At 43.8% G+C, this 17,288-nt stretch overlaps 1 protein-coding gene across 1 annotated transcript in view; it reads right to left on the bottom strand.

The window, feature by feature from the left end:
- Positions 1–12,695, bottom strand: part of tyn (trynity) — a 51,618-nt gene extending 38,923 nt beyond the window's left edge. Inside the window, exons 1-2 of the mRNA XM_071696580.1 lie at positions 12,568–12,695; positions 12,072–12,208 (exon numbers count right to left, since the gene is read on the bottom strand). Coding sequence (XP_071552681.1) covers positions 12,072–12,208; positions 12,568–12,671 — 241 coding nt within the window. The 5' untranslated portion in view covers positions 12,672–12,695. The remainder of the gene's footprint in view (positions 1–12,071; positions 12,209–12,567) is intronic.
- Positions 12,696–17,288: the final 4,593 nt, after the last annotated feature.

A 17,288-nucleotide genomic window follows, 5' to 3' on the forward strand; every position in this document is an offset into this window, starting at 1 on the left:
GGTGTCAATCACCCTGCTGCTTGGATAAGGTCAACCTCTTTGGATAATCACTTGTGAACAGTTACAGTTTCCTGCCGTGAATAACAGAGTACCAGGGAAATAATGCTTCAGCTATGTTAATAGATTCAGATGTTCGCGTAATTGTATCAAAGCATGTGAAGGATCCGGATGTGAATAATATTACGAACGGAAAATTCACTTAATTGTGAGACTACTTTCGCAACAAAGTGAAGCTTTAGATAACCATCCAGCTTTAGATGGATTAACGTTTCGATTTTGTTTCATTTGTAAATGAGATGTGTGCTGTGCTTACTCCGAAGAAGGGTGATTGAACTTCACTGAATAAAGAACCTTGAGGAGAGCTTGAAGGGACGGGAAACAATAGAAAAGCGAGGGCGTTCTGTGAAGTGGGCGAGGAGGTGGATAGTGACTGTGAGAGGCCAGAGGAGAGTATTAGAGACAGGAACTCCTAGAGGGTAACAGACGCTGTGAGGGAGGCAGCAGGAAGTGTGAGGGATGCGCCAGACACTGTGAGGGGTGCACTAGACACTGTGAGGGGCAGCAGACACTATAAGAGGGCTACAGACACTGTAAGAGAGCAGCAGGCAGTGTGAGGGGTGCACCAGACATTGTGAGGGGCAGCAGACACTATAAGAGGGCTACAGACACTGCAAGAGAGCAGCAGGAAGTGTGAGATGACGAAATGAAAACAGAGTTCTGGGGACCAGTCGTTAACATCATCAGTACCATCCTCAATGTTTGCTTTACCTGCTGTGAACACATGTATCCAGTGGTTCTCCTGCCTCGTAATGCATCAGCCAATGTATCATCTGCTACTGAACTGAGGGAACGTATGAAGATCACTGAACAAGCAATAGATTATTACCCATGCGAGAGCAAGAGGACAGTGACAGGAAACATCCTTTGGTCGTCTGGGAGTTACACACACACATGCTTCCCGCGTGTCTGCGTAAGGCTTCTTCCATCCTAATTCAAGTAACCTCATTCCCAGGCACTTTACCTTGACAAGGACATCCCTCCCGCACCCCGCCCTCCTCACACACGTTCTCAGGGCCAAGGTTCGGTAATTACGCCACAAAAGACGATCGGTACGGGCATGACAAGCGAATTCCTCCGCAGAAATTAAAGGAGAAACTATTTAGCTAATGACAACAACTATCATTTCTAATTAATTAAGTGGAGCGTCTTTTATGACTGGAGTAATTAGTGACAGTTTACGTCCACAAATATATATATATATATATATATATATATATATATATATATATATATATATATATATATATATATATATATATATATATATATACATATATAGTTTTCTCTGGTGTTGATGTAAGCGTGTTTATCCAAGTGGAGGAAAATGCAAGACAGAGAAAGATTCCTACATGGGAGCTCCTCCTCGGAGGTCGTGTTTGTTTCTCATACAGATCACTTCCTCCATCCGTATGTTCCTGTCTTACACGTTTTCATACAATTTCTATCATCAGAAGTCTTGTATTTCTGATATCCTTCCTCTCGTACTGCTCTCTCTTTCTCCTGTAACATATTTCCTTTATCATCAGCCTTCGTGATTACCTCAAATGGGCACAATTTCTCACATCCTGTGATGTTTAACCCCTCAACCTAAAACGCTTTCATTTTTTTTTATACCTCTCATTACCCTACCCAGCTTGTGGTCAGGCCTTCTCCTGCACGGGGTGAGCGTGGCCCCTGGAGTCTCCTCAAGGACGCGCCCCCAGAGGCAGTCACCCTTCAGGGCGACGATCTCAGGGAGTTTCGCATGGCCGCTTCTACCCCCTTCTGACGGCTGGTGCCTAAGGCCTCATGAAAAATGAGGGAAAGTTTCTATAGATTTTTTTCCTCTTACACTTTCTAAGGGTAAACTGGATCGTTGTTCCCGCTGATGGACAGCCTGACGGCAGTTTATCGGCTGAATAGCCAGGCTACTTAATTTAAGCTTCAATTCTCTTCGGTCATAGTCGTTAACCTGGGATGTATTGTTGCCACACCACACACACTCCCCTTCTGCTGACTCGATCCGGATTCTCATGCCCTGAGCTGTGGTCTGTAACACGAGTATTTTTCTCATGTACCATCTTCTTTTCATAGAGACATTGGAGCTTATGTGCTGAAATAAAGCTAATCTTGCAGCATTGCAAGAGAGAGAGAGAGAGAGAGAGAGAGAGAGAGAGAGAGAGAGAGAAAGAGAGAGAGAGAGAGAGAGCTATGAGCCTAGGATCAGCTTGTCTCATAAAGATTAAATTTTTCAGGGTAGGAGGATAGTCACCCGTCAACTCCTTTGCTTTACTCCGATCTTTTATCTATCTTTTTTTGTAAACTTTTCTTTCAATATTTGTACAAATAGTAACGGGTGAACAGAACACAAATTGATTATGATCGTTCTCTCCTAGGCTACCATTGGTAATTATGTACTTCTTATACAAGGAAAGGAATCCTGTAATTCAGTAATAATGACTTAGTAAGTTTTAATGTACAATATATTTCAAAAAAGATGGAAAAACATACACATTTCTGTATTCATCAGACTTTCAAAGTGATGAGTTCGTCACATGATGTCTGCTTTTCCTGTGGTTGTTGCCGTGTTTAATGCTTATCGACTGCTTGATGCTAACTAAGGCAGGATCCGCATCACACACATCAAACACCTATACAAAACTGATATAACCTAGGCAGAGCGTAGCAGCCCACAGCACTGATCGTGTTGGACTTTTCGTGGCTCGGAGGGCGGACGCAGTATGAAGGCAAGAACATGTGTCGTCCACCACAGTAGAATGAAAATAATGATAACAGAGTGAAGGAAGGCAGTGAGGTCGTAAGTGTGCACTTGAAAAAATAATGCCAAAATAGACATATGGTGTGTGGGGGAGAGGAAGGGAAGGAGGAAAGACAGAGCATAAGGGGGAAGGAAAAATGTAAGGATGGCAAATGGTTACTTCATTGGTCATAAGGACACTGTCACTCCTGCTGGTTGGCGGAGGTAAGGCTCAGTGTCTGGCGGAGGATGGTAAACCACCTCCGCCTCAACGAACAGGGATACCTGACATTCCGTAACACCGCATTCATGTAACTGACGGACACTACACCGTGGTACGCTCACCTGCAGGCAAAACACTTCCTGTAATGCAGGAAGAGTCACTTGATAAGCTTTGTGACTACTGTAGTGGTTATGCCTCACGTGCCTGGCTGCGCTGGTGCGTGTAATTCACGTAACGTTAGGAAGGAAGACTGGCGGAGAAAAGTGAGATAGTATGAGGATGATTAAACCTGGTAACGAAGGACAGACGCACTCATGAGGGCACTGGCTCATCCCCGTACCTCATTGCTATTTATGGATGCCGGGAGAATCATAGTCCCTAATCGTACATCGGACTTGCCAGGATCCTCTTTAACCACACCCCTGCCACTCCACCCGACCACACCTCAATCTACCCCTGAATACATCTCCACCTGACCATACTATTATCAACCTCTGACTAAATCTCCACCTGAAACATCATTCTCCACTCCTGACTATATCCACCTGACCACATTACTAACTCCTCCTGACTACATCTCCACTTAACCACACCACCTGACGGCACCTTCAACTGACCACATTACTCTCCACTCCTGACTGTATCTCAACCCGCCACATTACTATCCACCTCTGACTAGATCTCCACCTGATCACACTCAATGCCAGCCACATTCTGGCGTGCTTGCCGCCCGTCTCTCGTAAATCATTGTCTATAACCAGTGTCCCACTGTTGGTGTTCCACTCAAGCAGTTCCTTGACATCATTCTCGCATTATTTGCTTTTCTTGTGGCTAAACTCGTTTCGTTACTCACGTATCTAGCCCATTCCTGCGCCGGTTCTCTCGTATCTGTGGTCTGCTCAGACACCTTCCCCATCACAGACCACCCGTTCCTTTCTTTTCGCGCTGCGCGAGTGCTATTCATCCCTATATCCGTTCAGCATTATCTTCCGACTGGCCTCCAGGTCTTCAACGCGCCACCGACCACTTCCACAGCACATCCCACTTCTTTTCCTCATAGAACACCACTTCCGATTAGCGGTAGTTCCCTTTTTGTTAGAGTCAGCAGCAAGTGAGGTGGGTTACTTGCCTGCAACCTGCACCGTGACTCCACAAGGGGGACGGGATCTCGCCACTCAGCCGTGTCTCACATGATCATCACTCGCCACACATTATGTGGAAAGAATTTGTCCAGACCACGCCACTGCCAGAACTATATTGCGTATCTAATGCTTTTTACGACCTCTCATCATGATAACGCTGCAGCCAAATTGTTGTCAAGTGAATAGTAAAACAGTGAATATATCTATATATATATATATATATATATATATATATATATATATATATATATATATATATATATATATATATATATATATATATATATATATATATATATATATATATATATATATATATATATATTTATATATATATACATATATTGCTGGGCTAATCTCCATGTAATCACCAGTCCAAATGCACCCCTGATCGTATGATCGTACCTAGTCACCTGCGCCGTGCGCGAGTGAGCATCGCAATCGAACATGGGCAAAAACCCAACATAAGCTTGCAAAGATTTTGACCTGTTCGTTCTGTGTGTCGGGTGATGCCGGAGCAGGTCAGCACAACGGGAGATAATTGTCTCGAAATGACAGGTTCCTACCTGGGTCGGTGGGTCACGTATGTGAAGGAAACGAGGTCTTGTTGATGTGGTCGGCGGAGGAGAGAGAGAGAGAGAGAGAGAGAGAGAGAGAGAGAGAGAGAGAGAGAGAGAGAGAGAGAGAGAGAGAGAGAGAGAGAGAGTTACATACATACACAGACCACACAGAGCCAAAGTCTGAAAGAGGTGGCCCATCCTCAACGCTACTGAGAAAGATGAGGGTCTCCTCAATAGCATAAAAAGAAGAGGACAACAAAGCAATGCCAGTGGCAAACTCAGAGGTTGAATCTCTCGTAGAGAGCGTGTTGTGTGGGTGGCTATGGCAGTGTGTCAACATATAATCATACCCCTCATCATATCAAGCTGTAGACTGTTATTACAAACCCAATCGTATCTTGATATCAACGAGTTAACAGAGCCATCAACGGCAGACTCAGAGGTGGGAACTGTCATACACAGTGCACATGGGAGGGTTCCATGGTGGCTGGTGGGGGTTCCCAGGCTCGAGTCAGACGCTTAATGAGCTGCTCGGCTGGCAACGAGCGACCTCCCGGACCCGCCGCTTCCGACGTGTATGACCTGCCCCAGCAACTGCTGCATTGCACTATGTTCATCTGTGGCGGTGACCCACCCCGGGTGAGGGTGCTCGAATCAGTTTATTTCTACATAGGGTGGTTGGAGGAGAGGGAGAAGAGGTGGGATGGGAGAAGGGATAGTATGAAATGGAAGAGATGAGTGAGATGTGTACAGGTGTAAGGTGTAAGCTTTTGAATGCATGTGGAGAATTATCTGGAAGCGTGTTCTAAGTGTTTTATTCCCATAATAAGCCCACAGCAGACCGAGGTGTGTATGTACTAGGATTGCATCTTGCATCTTCGTGTTTTTTTTTTTTTTTGAGAGAGAGAGAGATTCACCGAGCTATATTGTTCATTGTGTACATTGATAGATGACCAGAACTTCCTTTCAAAAACCAGGATTTTTCGATGTCTTTTTTTCATCCTTTTCTGTCCGCATTGAATATTCAATCTATGAATGCATTAGATTAGTATATATATATATATATATATATATATATATATATATATATATATATATATATATATATATATATATTATCCCTGGGGATAGGGGATTAAGAATACTTCCCACGTATTCCCTGCGTGTCATAGAAGGCGACTAAAGGGAAGGGAGCGGGGGGCTGGGAATCCTCCCCTCTCTTTTTTATATATATATATATATATATATATATATATATATATATATATATATATATATATATACATATGTGTGTGTGTGTGTATAATCATTTAGATAAAGATCTTAAAACTAGAGTTTAAAAATTTCAAAGTTTTGCTTTTGCACAAGTGTCGAAGGAATGCATGATCACAGACTGTGGTATTTGGGAAATGAATACTGAGTCATCGACGACGTTTGGTAGAGAAAAGATGGCTCACCAGTGGTCTAATTAACTGATTACAAAAGAGTGAAACAAACTAGTTTGCATGTCATGTCAGCCTACGTATGGGTAGTGCCGTCGTGCTCAAGGTGCCGAACTACCATGTCTTAGGGTCGTATGCTCGTGCTTAAGGGCCGTGCTGTCGCGGTCAACTGTTGTCCATAACGTCCGTATCGTCACGCTAGAGAGGTAGAGGCCAATAACATATTTGACACCTGGCATTCCCGTGTGAGGACGGGTGTAAATGTGTGTGATGACTATTTGTGATTACGAGAAGAGAATTACCCGTCTCTTAACCTTGATTATTTACGTACCATGTCCTTACCCCTACGTGTTGTGCACCGTACCAGACAAGGAAGCCCTCGAGCATGCTGGTCATTCATAAGACACGACGATCCTTCAACCCTCCCAGACTATGACGAAGCTCCGAGGTTCCCGTCGACTCGAACTCCTCGGGTAACACGAACGAGACGTTTCATGCGAAGAAAATAGTCGTCGACTCCGTCTTTACAGTACGGAACTGTGATGTGGCGGCAGTAACCAGGATTTCTGTTCATCATGTGTCAGGTGCGTCGACGTACCAGAACGTGTATAAAGTCAGCGACCTGAAAGACAACTGAGGCGAGAACATACCTGAGGGCGTCACCCTCTTGTCCTTAAGCCATGGTCTCGGACACCACACAGATGGCTAACAGTCGCGGCTAATTGTTCACACACACGTGCTGGCGGAGAACGTCGACCATCACGCAGGTTATACATGTGGAGGTCAGTCACTGAGGACTCTAGGTGCTGGTGACTGTCGTTTGTCATGTGCTTATTTGTTAGACGTGAGGTGTGCAATTGGCCCCCAAGTCGTATCATATACTTACACGGCAGCACTAGCACACACACACAGTCCTTCCCCGTCCGTCATGTCAGGGATGTCCAACGTGAAACAAAAATTGCGTGAGAATCTTTCCTGACTGGAGCCAGAGGTATATTGTTAGACGCGGTTCCGTGACTGCTCGATGTGAGTCTAGTGTGAAAGGCAGATGCTGCTGGTAATGAGAGTATGCGGAAGGTGTTTTGCCTCGGACACCTACCCATCTTCAAACCCCACTTTACCCGAGCCCGGGATACAGGAAGGAAACGTCACATCCCGTTGCTGACAGAAGGTATTCAATGAAAACCTGAGACTTAATCTAAAAACTAACGGTGGTATGAAAACTGAATCATGAAAGTAAGCGCTAAACTACAGGCCAAATGAGAAAGTAGTAACGAAAACCGTAACAGAAGATACCTTAGTCCTTTGTTCACGGATCAAGTCACGGCAGTATGGAGCACATACGAGATGCTCGTATGGCATTGTTGCTTACGAGATGAAAAAAGTGAAGATTCCTTGGGTAAACACTTGTCTCAATCCTCTTGGCACGTCTTCCGAACTCTCGTAGCCCTCCTCGTCAGCCTACAATGACCTCTTTAACTCTCTCTGTCACCTCTCAGCTCTTCCAGGGCTTTCCTAACACGCTACGAACTCAGTGAACCTGGTCAGGATCCTTTTTAACCCAATCAAGCCAAGACTGCTCCAACAGCCAAGATCCCCTTAACTTTGTCAAGGCCCTCCTAACCCTATTGTACATCCTAGATCCTGTCCACTTCCTTTCAGCCTCATCACAACCATCTAAGCTTTATCGTGACATTTCCATCTCAGGAAATTTTCAGTTCTCTCAAGATCTCCAGCTTTTCAAGTCCTCCCTTCTCTTTCCCGACTCATCATATTGCAAGATCTCCCAGAGGTAGTAAGGTTCTCCTTTATTAGAACCCCTCCAAGCTCCCTGATGACACCTCTAATCCCGCCAGACTCCTGTAGCTCTTCTTGGATCTCCTCAACCTTTAAGACTCTTACAATTCATCCCAAGAATTTCATATTTTTCTGAAAATCCTTGTCACGCCATTAAGACCCATCCGATCTTATCATATCCTTAAAGTTCCGAAAGAAAGTCCTTCCAGCTGTACCCGTTCCTTATCGGCTTTGTTATGATGTCCCCAGACCTCTCAAGTCCCTCGCAGCAGAATAAGAATCATGTATTATTATCATGGGTATCCTAACCTCCTCGGGACCTCCCAATCATATCATGTGTGTTTCGGGCCCCTTGATAGTATACAGTTCTTCATACCTCTGTCACATATCCTCCGCGTCGCTACCTAGACACTGTCAACCAGGTAGAGACAGTCATGACCTTATCAAAACCCTTCCACTTTAGGTAAGATTCTACCAAGTTTAGTATGAAACTTCCGTCATGGTAAATCCGACCAACTTTGCCGACCTAACCACCAGCCACTTGGTTCTTCCTAGCTAACCATGATGAGGCAACTAGCTTTCATCTTCTCTACATCGTATATTTGGCTTTGTAATCTACATTAGCATATACTCTCAAGCTTGTCAAGATCCTCTCGTACATATCACTGTCATCTTAACTACATCACGGCCCTTTTATCAAGTACCCTTCAAGCTTTTCAAGGTACCTTCAACGATGCCAGAGAAAAAGAAGACACCTCTTGATTATCAAGTGCCTCTTTCTACTCTATCGAAACTCTTGTGATGGCCTTGTTTAGTTTGTCAGACCCTCTTCTCTGTCAAAGGTCTTAAGTTCACCAGTGCCATCTCAACTTTCTCAAGGTTTCTGATTTCAATTAAAGCCACTTTAGCTTTGTTTGGTCTTTTTTATTTTGTTAATACATAGCTATTATTGTTAACGCCCTTTCGAACTTATCTTGAATCTTTCTCAACTTTGCCATTGCTCTTTTTACTCTCAAAAAATTTCTCAACCCTCCAAAGAAAACCTTAATTTTACCTAGGTTCATATGCTGAACTCTGTCAAGTTTCGAAGAACCTTTTCATGGCTCCCCAAAGTCCGTAGAAGACCCTCCTCATTCGCTGAGGTCTTTTTGAACCCATCAAGACTTTCAATTTTGCCAAGCCTTCTTAATCCTAACAGCATCTTCTGAGACCTATCATATCCCTCGTAGCATTATAAAAGAGTTTTTACCCCACTAGAGACACTGCTCAGGTCTAACACAACCTGCAACTTTGTTACCCCTTCGTCAGGTACGTGTATGTCTTCGTCACCGTTTGCTGGTGCTCTGGACCACTGTCCTCTGTCCCTTTTTACTTACCTCCCTCCCTCACCATCCTCCTTCCACCTCACTTTTGCGCCTCTCCCTTGTTCCTGCTCCCCAGTCCTCCCATTTCCCTTGGTCGTCCCCATTACACTTAGTCAACGGCCGTGACCGGGTACTGTTGCCAGTGGCCAGGGGGCGATATGGTCTCTGATCACCTGAATCTTAAGTTCTTAAGGTCAGTGGTAAGGTACATCCGTGTCCTTGTTTTGTAAAGGCTGGTGGAGACCCCTCCCCGAGCCGCGATGCCAGAGGTTGTCGTTCATGCCCCACATCACCCCTGTTGGCTCAACTGACTGGCCGCTGAGTCAACTGTTTCATCCACAGTCAATATTAGACCAAGGTGAACGAAAGACTGTGAATTTCTTTTTTTTCATGCAGCCATCGGTCACTGCCATTGAATTACAGACAAGAAAAACAACGTTTGGATGTTTAGTTGGGCGGCAAATGAAGGATGATGAGTGAAAATGAGGAGACTGATCGGTAACTGTGAATTTATAGCGAAGACGAGAGTGAAAGTAGAAGAAAAAGATGTCTAAAGACAGGAGGAACTGGCAGAGACAGGAGAGACGGGCGGGGGCTGCGGATGGGGGTGTGGGAGAGGAAGGTTGAGGCTGAAACAGCAGGTTGCTCGAGGGAGGAAACGTGTGTGACCAAAATCGAGAAGCAAGATGGTCGCATCGAGAGGAAACCCAGCAAGTATGAACACATATAATTAGTGTAGTACTGTCATCTGCAACCTACGACACTGTCGCTATAGCAGTGGTTGCTGACAGATGATTATAGGAAAAAAAAAAAAGAACAGAATCTAAAAGAACTTACGAAGTTTCAAAATTCTATTTTCTTTACCGATTCAATTTCCATTTTTTGTCCGACGACTGTCGCTGAGGCGCACCACCGCACCGCTTTAATATGTCCGACATTAGCGTGTGTAGCCGCACTGTACACCTTCAGCTGTAGTGGATAACTGTGGTTCAGAGGAAACTGTCCTGTACTGCAGGAGGGTTGGCGACCTCTCCCACGCATTACCTCCCAGCGTTCACCCTCACCCTCCAGCCGGGCGCTCGGTCAGGAAGCCCTCCCACCCAAGACTCGTTCTCTTGGTCAGCGAAGTGCGAGACGATGATTTAGAACAAAACCACGGATATAAAATGGTCACTCTGACGTGATACCTGGGGCCAGATGGCTTGAAAATGAGCACCAGAAACGTGATGTTGGGCTAAATTCTATATTTCTGGTGAATGTATTTTTTTTCAGATATTATTTCCTGACTTTTCTTAAAGCTGCAGTGCTGCTTGATGGTCCTCGTTCACTCATCTTTTTAAAGAACCAAAAACCTGGGTAAGTGAGTCTGTCCAGTCAGTTCTTGGTTTTAAAAAATCCATGGGATTGTAGGAGAGGTCCCGGGCGTGGGACGGCCCCACGCCGAGAGTACAGGAACACCCACATCACGTATTGGCTTTTTGGCCTCTGGGTGACCTAGTGGGACGGGCCTCACCCCAGGACCTCCGGAAACTGAGGTCACGACTCTCAAATTAAACATCTGTACCGTATGAGATATCCGGTAGCGTACCTCCCCCCCAAGTTACCCCTCACGTTTGCTAGTGTCCTTCCTGGGTAGTTATGAGACTTGGACGAAGCTTAAGAAATCATGCAGAACCTGACGACGGATCATGTATTTTGCTCATGCCTCTGTGTGCGACGTTGAACGATGTGGGTCGTGACGGAGGGAGCGGAACTGAATTTCGTAAAACGGTTTTAGTCTGTCTGATGCATCTACTGTCACCTAATCGCACGAAGTAAATGAAAATGTTGTGAGCTCAGCGCAAATGTGAAGTGCTGATGTTCAGGTTTAACAGTAGGAGGGAGCAAGACAGGGTGTTAAACGCAAGGGAGTTCACCCAGCACCTGCCGTGGGAGACGCCGTGGCCATCAGTACACTGGAGCTTCAGTCTGGACGTTGAGTAACGACAGCTGCTTTGTCCACGAAGGTTCTACGACCTTCCCTCGTCCACGAACACAATGACTACGGTTTAAGGATTTCGTTTGACTGTACCACATCATCTCCCCCCCTCCATCTCTCCTATCATCAACTGTAATATTTTTTTTTCATTGCCTAGAACGTTTCCGCTGTACAGCTGTGTCTATAAATCACACACACACACACACACACACACACACACACACACACACACACACACACACACACACACACCACCGGGTTTACTGTCATTAGACCAAAACGTTTGATATTTCGGAAGACTTTCCGTGGGCCGCTTCCTCACCCACACAGTCAGATGTGCATCAGGGTTCACATCGGCGGCAATATTCATGTTATCAGGTGTCATATACATATCTTTTTCCAGAAAAAAGTAAATGTTATTTACCAGTCCATTTTACATGACTGTGAAACAACGAGTGATTAGGAAACTAATAATGTGTCTGTTGAAGAGTTACGTATTGCCGCCAGACCAACAGATTACTAGGGTTATGATGTTTAGATGACGAAGATTAATCATACGAAAGTCCCTTTCTAACTTATCAATGATCGTATCTCTAGTGATCATATTCTACTCGCGTTATTGCAGTCCGGTCTGAAACAAGGAATATGAGTCACACTACCAAACTACTGCCTGAGTGGCAGACGCTGCGCCCATCACCCGCGCACCCAGGAGGATGACGCCCCTGCCGGTGCCCCTCACCCGTCAGCACAAACATGTTGGGTACTCACCGGTCCTGATGCTGAGCTTGACCATATAGTAGAGGGAGAAGGCTCGCTGAGGCTGCGACGACGGGTTGGCGGCCATAGTCTCGTTCTGCAGCAGACACAGCGTCTCCTGCACCGGCGCCAGGGGGTTCATTACGAAGCTGAGGGAAAAGAAGAAAAGGTGTTACGACCATCAGCTCGAAGACTCACACTTACAGTGGTAGAACTGAGATACCCAGTACGTCATCAGTAAGTTCAGGTTGTTTCAAACATCGGTATAACATGCATGATGTCTAGAAAAGGAATGATGATGACAGAGCCCACAATTTTGACTTTGACAGATGGTAGAATGAAGCAGGAACATAACTTGAATAGGAGCATATAATGGTAAAATCTTAATGAATGTCACACGCTGTGCTGTGAGACTGCTTTCCAGTCTTCTACTTGAATTTTCGGCCTGACTGGACAACGGTCCCTTACAAGGAGGAGGAGGAGGAAGACGAGAAGGGTTGCGACGTACCTGAAAGAGGCAGCAGCACATTCAGGTTCCTCCCTGCACCAGCCCTGGCACTCCCACAGCGACAGGTTCCTGATGGTGTAGTAGGTGGAGCCTCGGTAGTCCATTTCCGTCAATTTTTCGAATGCCGTCAACCCTGCAGAAGGAGAAAGATCATTAAGTTATAATGATATTGAAATAACAAAAAAAGATAGTGCACATTTAACTGGACAAAGAATTAAAGTTGCCTCACTTTCTCCTTCCCCCCCAACACACACACACACACACACACACACACACACACACACACACACACACACACATTTAATGACAAGTCCAGAAGCAAAGTCCGCCTTGATCTAGGAGCCAAGATCTGCAAGAGCGGCGCTGGTTGGTGTTACATGAGGCGTGCAACCTGATGGAAGGTCAGATAACAACAGGAAAAGCGGAGATGCTCATCTTCCTTTACGGAAACGTGGCGCTGAGTATTGTAATACGTTCCCTGGGGTTGGGGGAGGAGGGTGTCTCGCTCTGGTAACGTGTAATGGTGGCTGGTGGCGAGGATGGTTATGGGTTGTGTAGACCGGAGGAGCAGCTAGCGTGATGTCCGGGGACAGGTTGATGCCTCAGGAAGTTGTCTCACTCCAGAATTACTCATCCTGGTGAATCTTCTTTCAACTTGACAGAATTTACGCGGGCGATTTTTCCTTTTTCTTCTTTTTATTTGTTTTCCCCTTTTCTTTCCTCTTGGTTTATCTTGAGTGTATTTTAAGAGTAAGACGTTGTGTTCGAGTACATAGATTGATGGAGCTTTGTTCTGTTGTAGATATGAAGTCGGATTCTGTCCATGTGCAGCTTTGATCACACTTTGGGAAAATGTATTCTTGATGGTGACAACAGAGGTTGACTCGAGGACACACGTTGTGTTTCCTAGAAACATAATCCTGGACGCATTACTACAATACAGTAAAAGGCATAAAACTCTCCTTCGTATTTCCCGATTGCATTATCTTGGCGTTAGTGTTGAGATGTCGTTGATTCAGGGACGTGTTGTGATTTATATAATAACAACAGAGAGACAATCATAACGCCTACCAGAATGTCACCACCAGAACCAAAATAATAAAGGACGGACTGAATGTCTGCAGCTTCTAACTGATACAGACAAACTAAATGGAATGGGCCAACAGGTGGCAAATGAACGAATGAATATTGATAAGTGCAAAGTTTTACATATCGGTGGTAGAAATGAAAAGACAAGCTATGGTATGAATTCTGTTGCCTTACAAAAGTTAATTCTGAGTAAGGACTTGTATGTGATACTCTCTGGTGACCTAAAGTCAAGTGAACAGTGTACAGAAGCAATAAAAAGGGGAACAAAATTCTTGGATTCATAACTGGGCTATCGAATATATGTTTCAGGAAATTAGTCTCCCTCTTTGCAACTCACTGGAGCGTCCCCCATCTGGAATATTGTGTCTAGTTTGGGTCATCATACTTGAGGAAAGATATAGAGATAATGGAGAGGGTACAGAGGAGAGTCACCAAGAAGAACCCAGCTTGAGAAATATATCCAATGAAAGAGAAATAAAAGCATTGAATTTATCATAGAAAAAAGATTATGAGATGTTCAAATACAAATATTCAAAATGATTACAGGTTTCGATAAACTCTGTCTCACGGACTACTTAAGGACAGGTTCGTCTGATATCAATCGCGGTGGTGGATATAAACTCGTTGGTTAAACGTTTAACTCAAATGAGGCGAAGCATTTTTCTTTAAAAGGCTTATCAACATATGGAACGATTTACCAGTTAGAGTAGTTGAAAGCTATACCATAAATACGTTTATTCACAGACTCAACGAATAATTCCTTTCAAATCTACGACTGATAATGTTATGTATACGATAAGTTTACAGGTCATTCTATTTGAAAGATCTCTGGGTCTTTCTACTCGTACCACATTAATCACTGATTACCTAATCTCTTCCACAAACAGCCTCGTTTGGACTCAGTGGTCTGTAGCTGCAGTTTGTTTTATTCATTTGAGGTTGCCGACCCGTGGTGTACATACATTTGTCTGTCCATCGATATATATATATATATATATATATATATATATATATATATATATATATTTTTTTTTTTTTTATCATCCTTTGTCGCTGTCTCCCACATTAGCGAGGTAGCACAAGGAAACAGACGAAAAATGGCCCAACCCACCCACATACACATGTATATACATACACGTCCACACACGCACATATACATACCTATACATCTCAACGTATACATATATTTTTTTTTTTTTTATACTTTGTCGCTGTCTCCCGCGTTTGCGAGGTAGCGCAAGGAAACAGACGAAAGAAATGGCCCAAACCCCCCCCCCCCATACACATGTACATACACACGTCCACACACGCAAATATACATACCTACACAGCTTTCCATGGTTTACCCCAGACGCTTCACATGCCCCGACTCAATCCACTGACAGCACGTCAACCCCTGTATACCACATCGCTCCAATTCACTCTATTCCTTGCCCTCCTTTCACCCTCCTGCATGTTCAGGCCCCGATCACACAAAATCTTTTTCACTCCATCTTTCCACCTCCAATTTGGTCTCCCTCTTCTCCTCGTTCCCTCCACCTCCGACACATATATCCTCTTGGTCAATCTTTCCTCACTCATTCTCTCCATGTGCCCAAACCATTTCAAAACACCCTCTTCTGCTCTCTCAACCACGCTCTTTTTATTTCCACACATCTCTCTTATATATATATATATATATATATATATATATATATATATATATATATATATATATATATATATATATATATATATATATATATAGATAGATAGATAGATAGATAGATAGATAGATGGATAGATAGATAGATAGATAGACAGATAGATAGATAGTAGATAGATAGAGAAAGATAGATGGCAAAGGTGTAATCAGCTTTTTTGGAAAACGAATAGACAAAATATGAAGTAAAATAGATATATACAAATTCCAGAAAGTGATTCAGTCATATACGTTTAGTTGTTGGTTCTGCAAAGAAAAAAGATAAACAACTGGTCCAGCAGGATGTACGGGAACAAATGAGTGGAGCAGAAGCTTCAAAGAAGAGGATCCAAAGCTGTTTCACGCTCATTGATTCCGGTACCATGAACCCATCCTGGACGTGTGCGGGTGTGTGTGTGTGTGTGTGTGTGTGTGTGTGTGTGTGTGTGTATTTAGCGGCAAATAAAAATATTCTTGAATGTGATATTGAAAAGGATAGCCATTTTAGCTTCGCTGGTTCCTCCATTGTGCTTGCCAGCTGGGCTGTGCCCAACACCTCCCTCTGTACCTCTTACGTGATCGAGTCAGACCAAGACGCACAAGCGACCATCCCGGCTGGGCGAGTCCATTGATGCAGAGAGGTAGGCATTCACCCAGGGATACCCACTGCTTGATCCTGCAGGCCACAGAGTGTTGCAGTAACAAGAAGGAAGTCATTTAAGAATACTAATGATAGATTGAAGAAAACGGGATGACAGAGTCGACACGAGTCATGTTGCAGGTCACGTGACGTCATGATACATAAGATTACTCGACCGTACGCCAGCAAACCACTGGAGAAACTTGATAGATAGATAGATAGAGAGATAGACAGATAGATAATGCAATGAGCACATGCTTTCAGAGAACACATAATACCCTCCAACAGCAGGATTCGAGCCTCTACCATACTGAATTCTCGAAACGTGTCTCACATTTGTAAGAAATTATTTCTTACGTACATTTCTTGCTCAGTTTTTGTGCAGCATCAAATTCTCAAGACACACGAAGTCTGGCAAATTATATGAGACCATAATTCTTAAGCTATATGGCCTCTTGCTTGTAAATCATCAGAGGAACACTAGTGGGTTCTTTACCTTCGTTGTGGTGAGCTGATGTACGAGGTAACATGGACTGCATGAGCAGCCACCAGTGGCAGCAGAAGACACTGGATTTGATAACATGATGCTACCCTGAGAGAACCAACAAACACCCATAAATTTCCAGCAATTTTTTTTTTCCTGGTGTTGAGAGGTGGTTCGTGCAGGAAGCTATAACACGGTTGCATAGTTCTTCTTGGGGAAACAATGATACGGTCATTTCACGCACCAGAACTGACGAATCTCAACGATAATATCTTTGACTCTCAGGAGAAGAGAGAAGCGTAAGAGCTTCAAGATTATATTCATAGTATCTTACCATGGGGTTTACACAATATGTATATACACGGAAGAGATTACGCACACGAACAATGAAAACGTCACGAAAACACGAAAATCACCTACAAATACATAAAAAAACAAGTATACAAGATTTAATACAAAACTAACAAGATCAGTTTTGGCGGCAAAAGAAAACAGATAAAAGCACAAATTCATAGGAGGACGAATAGTCAAAGACTCAATGACGTAAAATTTAGACTATGTTGTGTCGGTGATGCTAGAGGGAGTAGGTGTAGGTTTAGATAAGGGAATACTTGAGTAATATTTGATTATAGGGTGAGTATATATATATTCCGAAGACTATTATTAAGCGCTGAGCTTATGATATACAGATGGTATGAATAATCTGAGCAAATCTTGAGGTGAAATAGAAGATGAGCAGATGAGCAATAAGTAAGTGAATAATGAGGAAATAATCAACAGTTCTTCAGCTCTTATGAAGAAATAAAGGAATTATTTACTGAAAAAAG

The sequence above is a fragment of the Panulirus ornatus genome, chromosome 4 (genome assembly GCF_036320965.1).
Source record: "Panulirus ornatus isolate Po-2019 chromosome 4, ASM3632096v1, whole genome shotgun sequence".
NCBI lineage: Eukaryota > Metazoa > Arthropoda > Malacostraca > Decapoda > Palinuridae > Panulirus > Panulirus ornatus.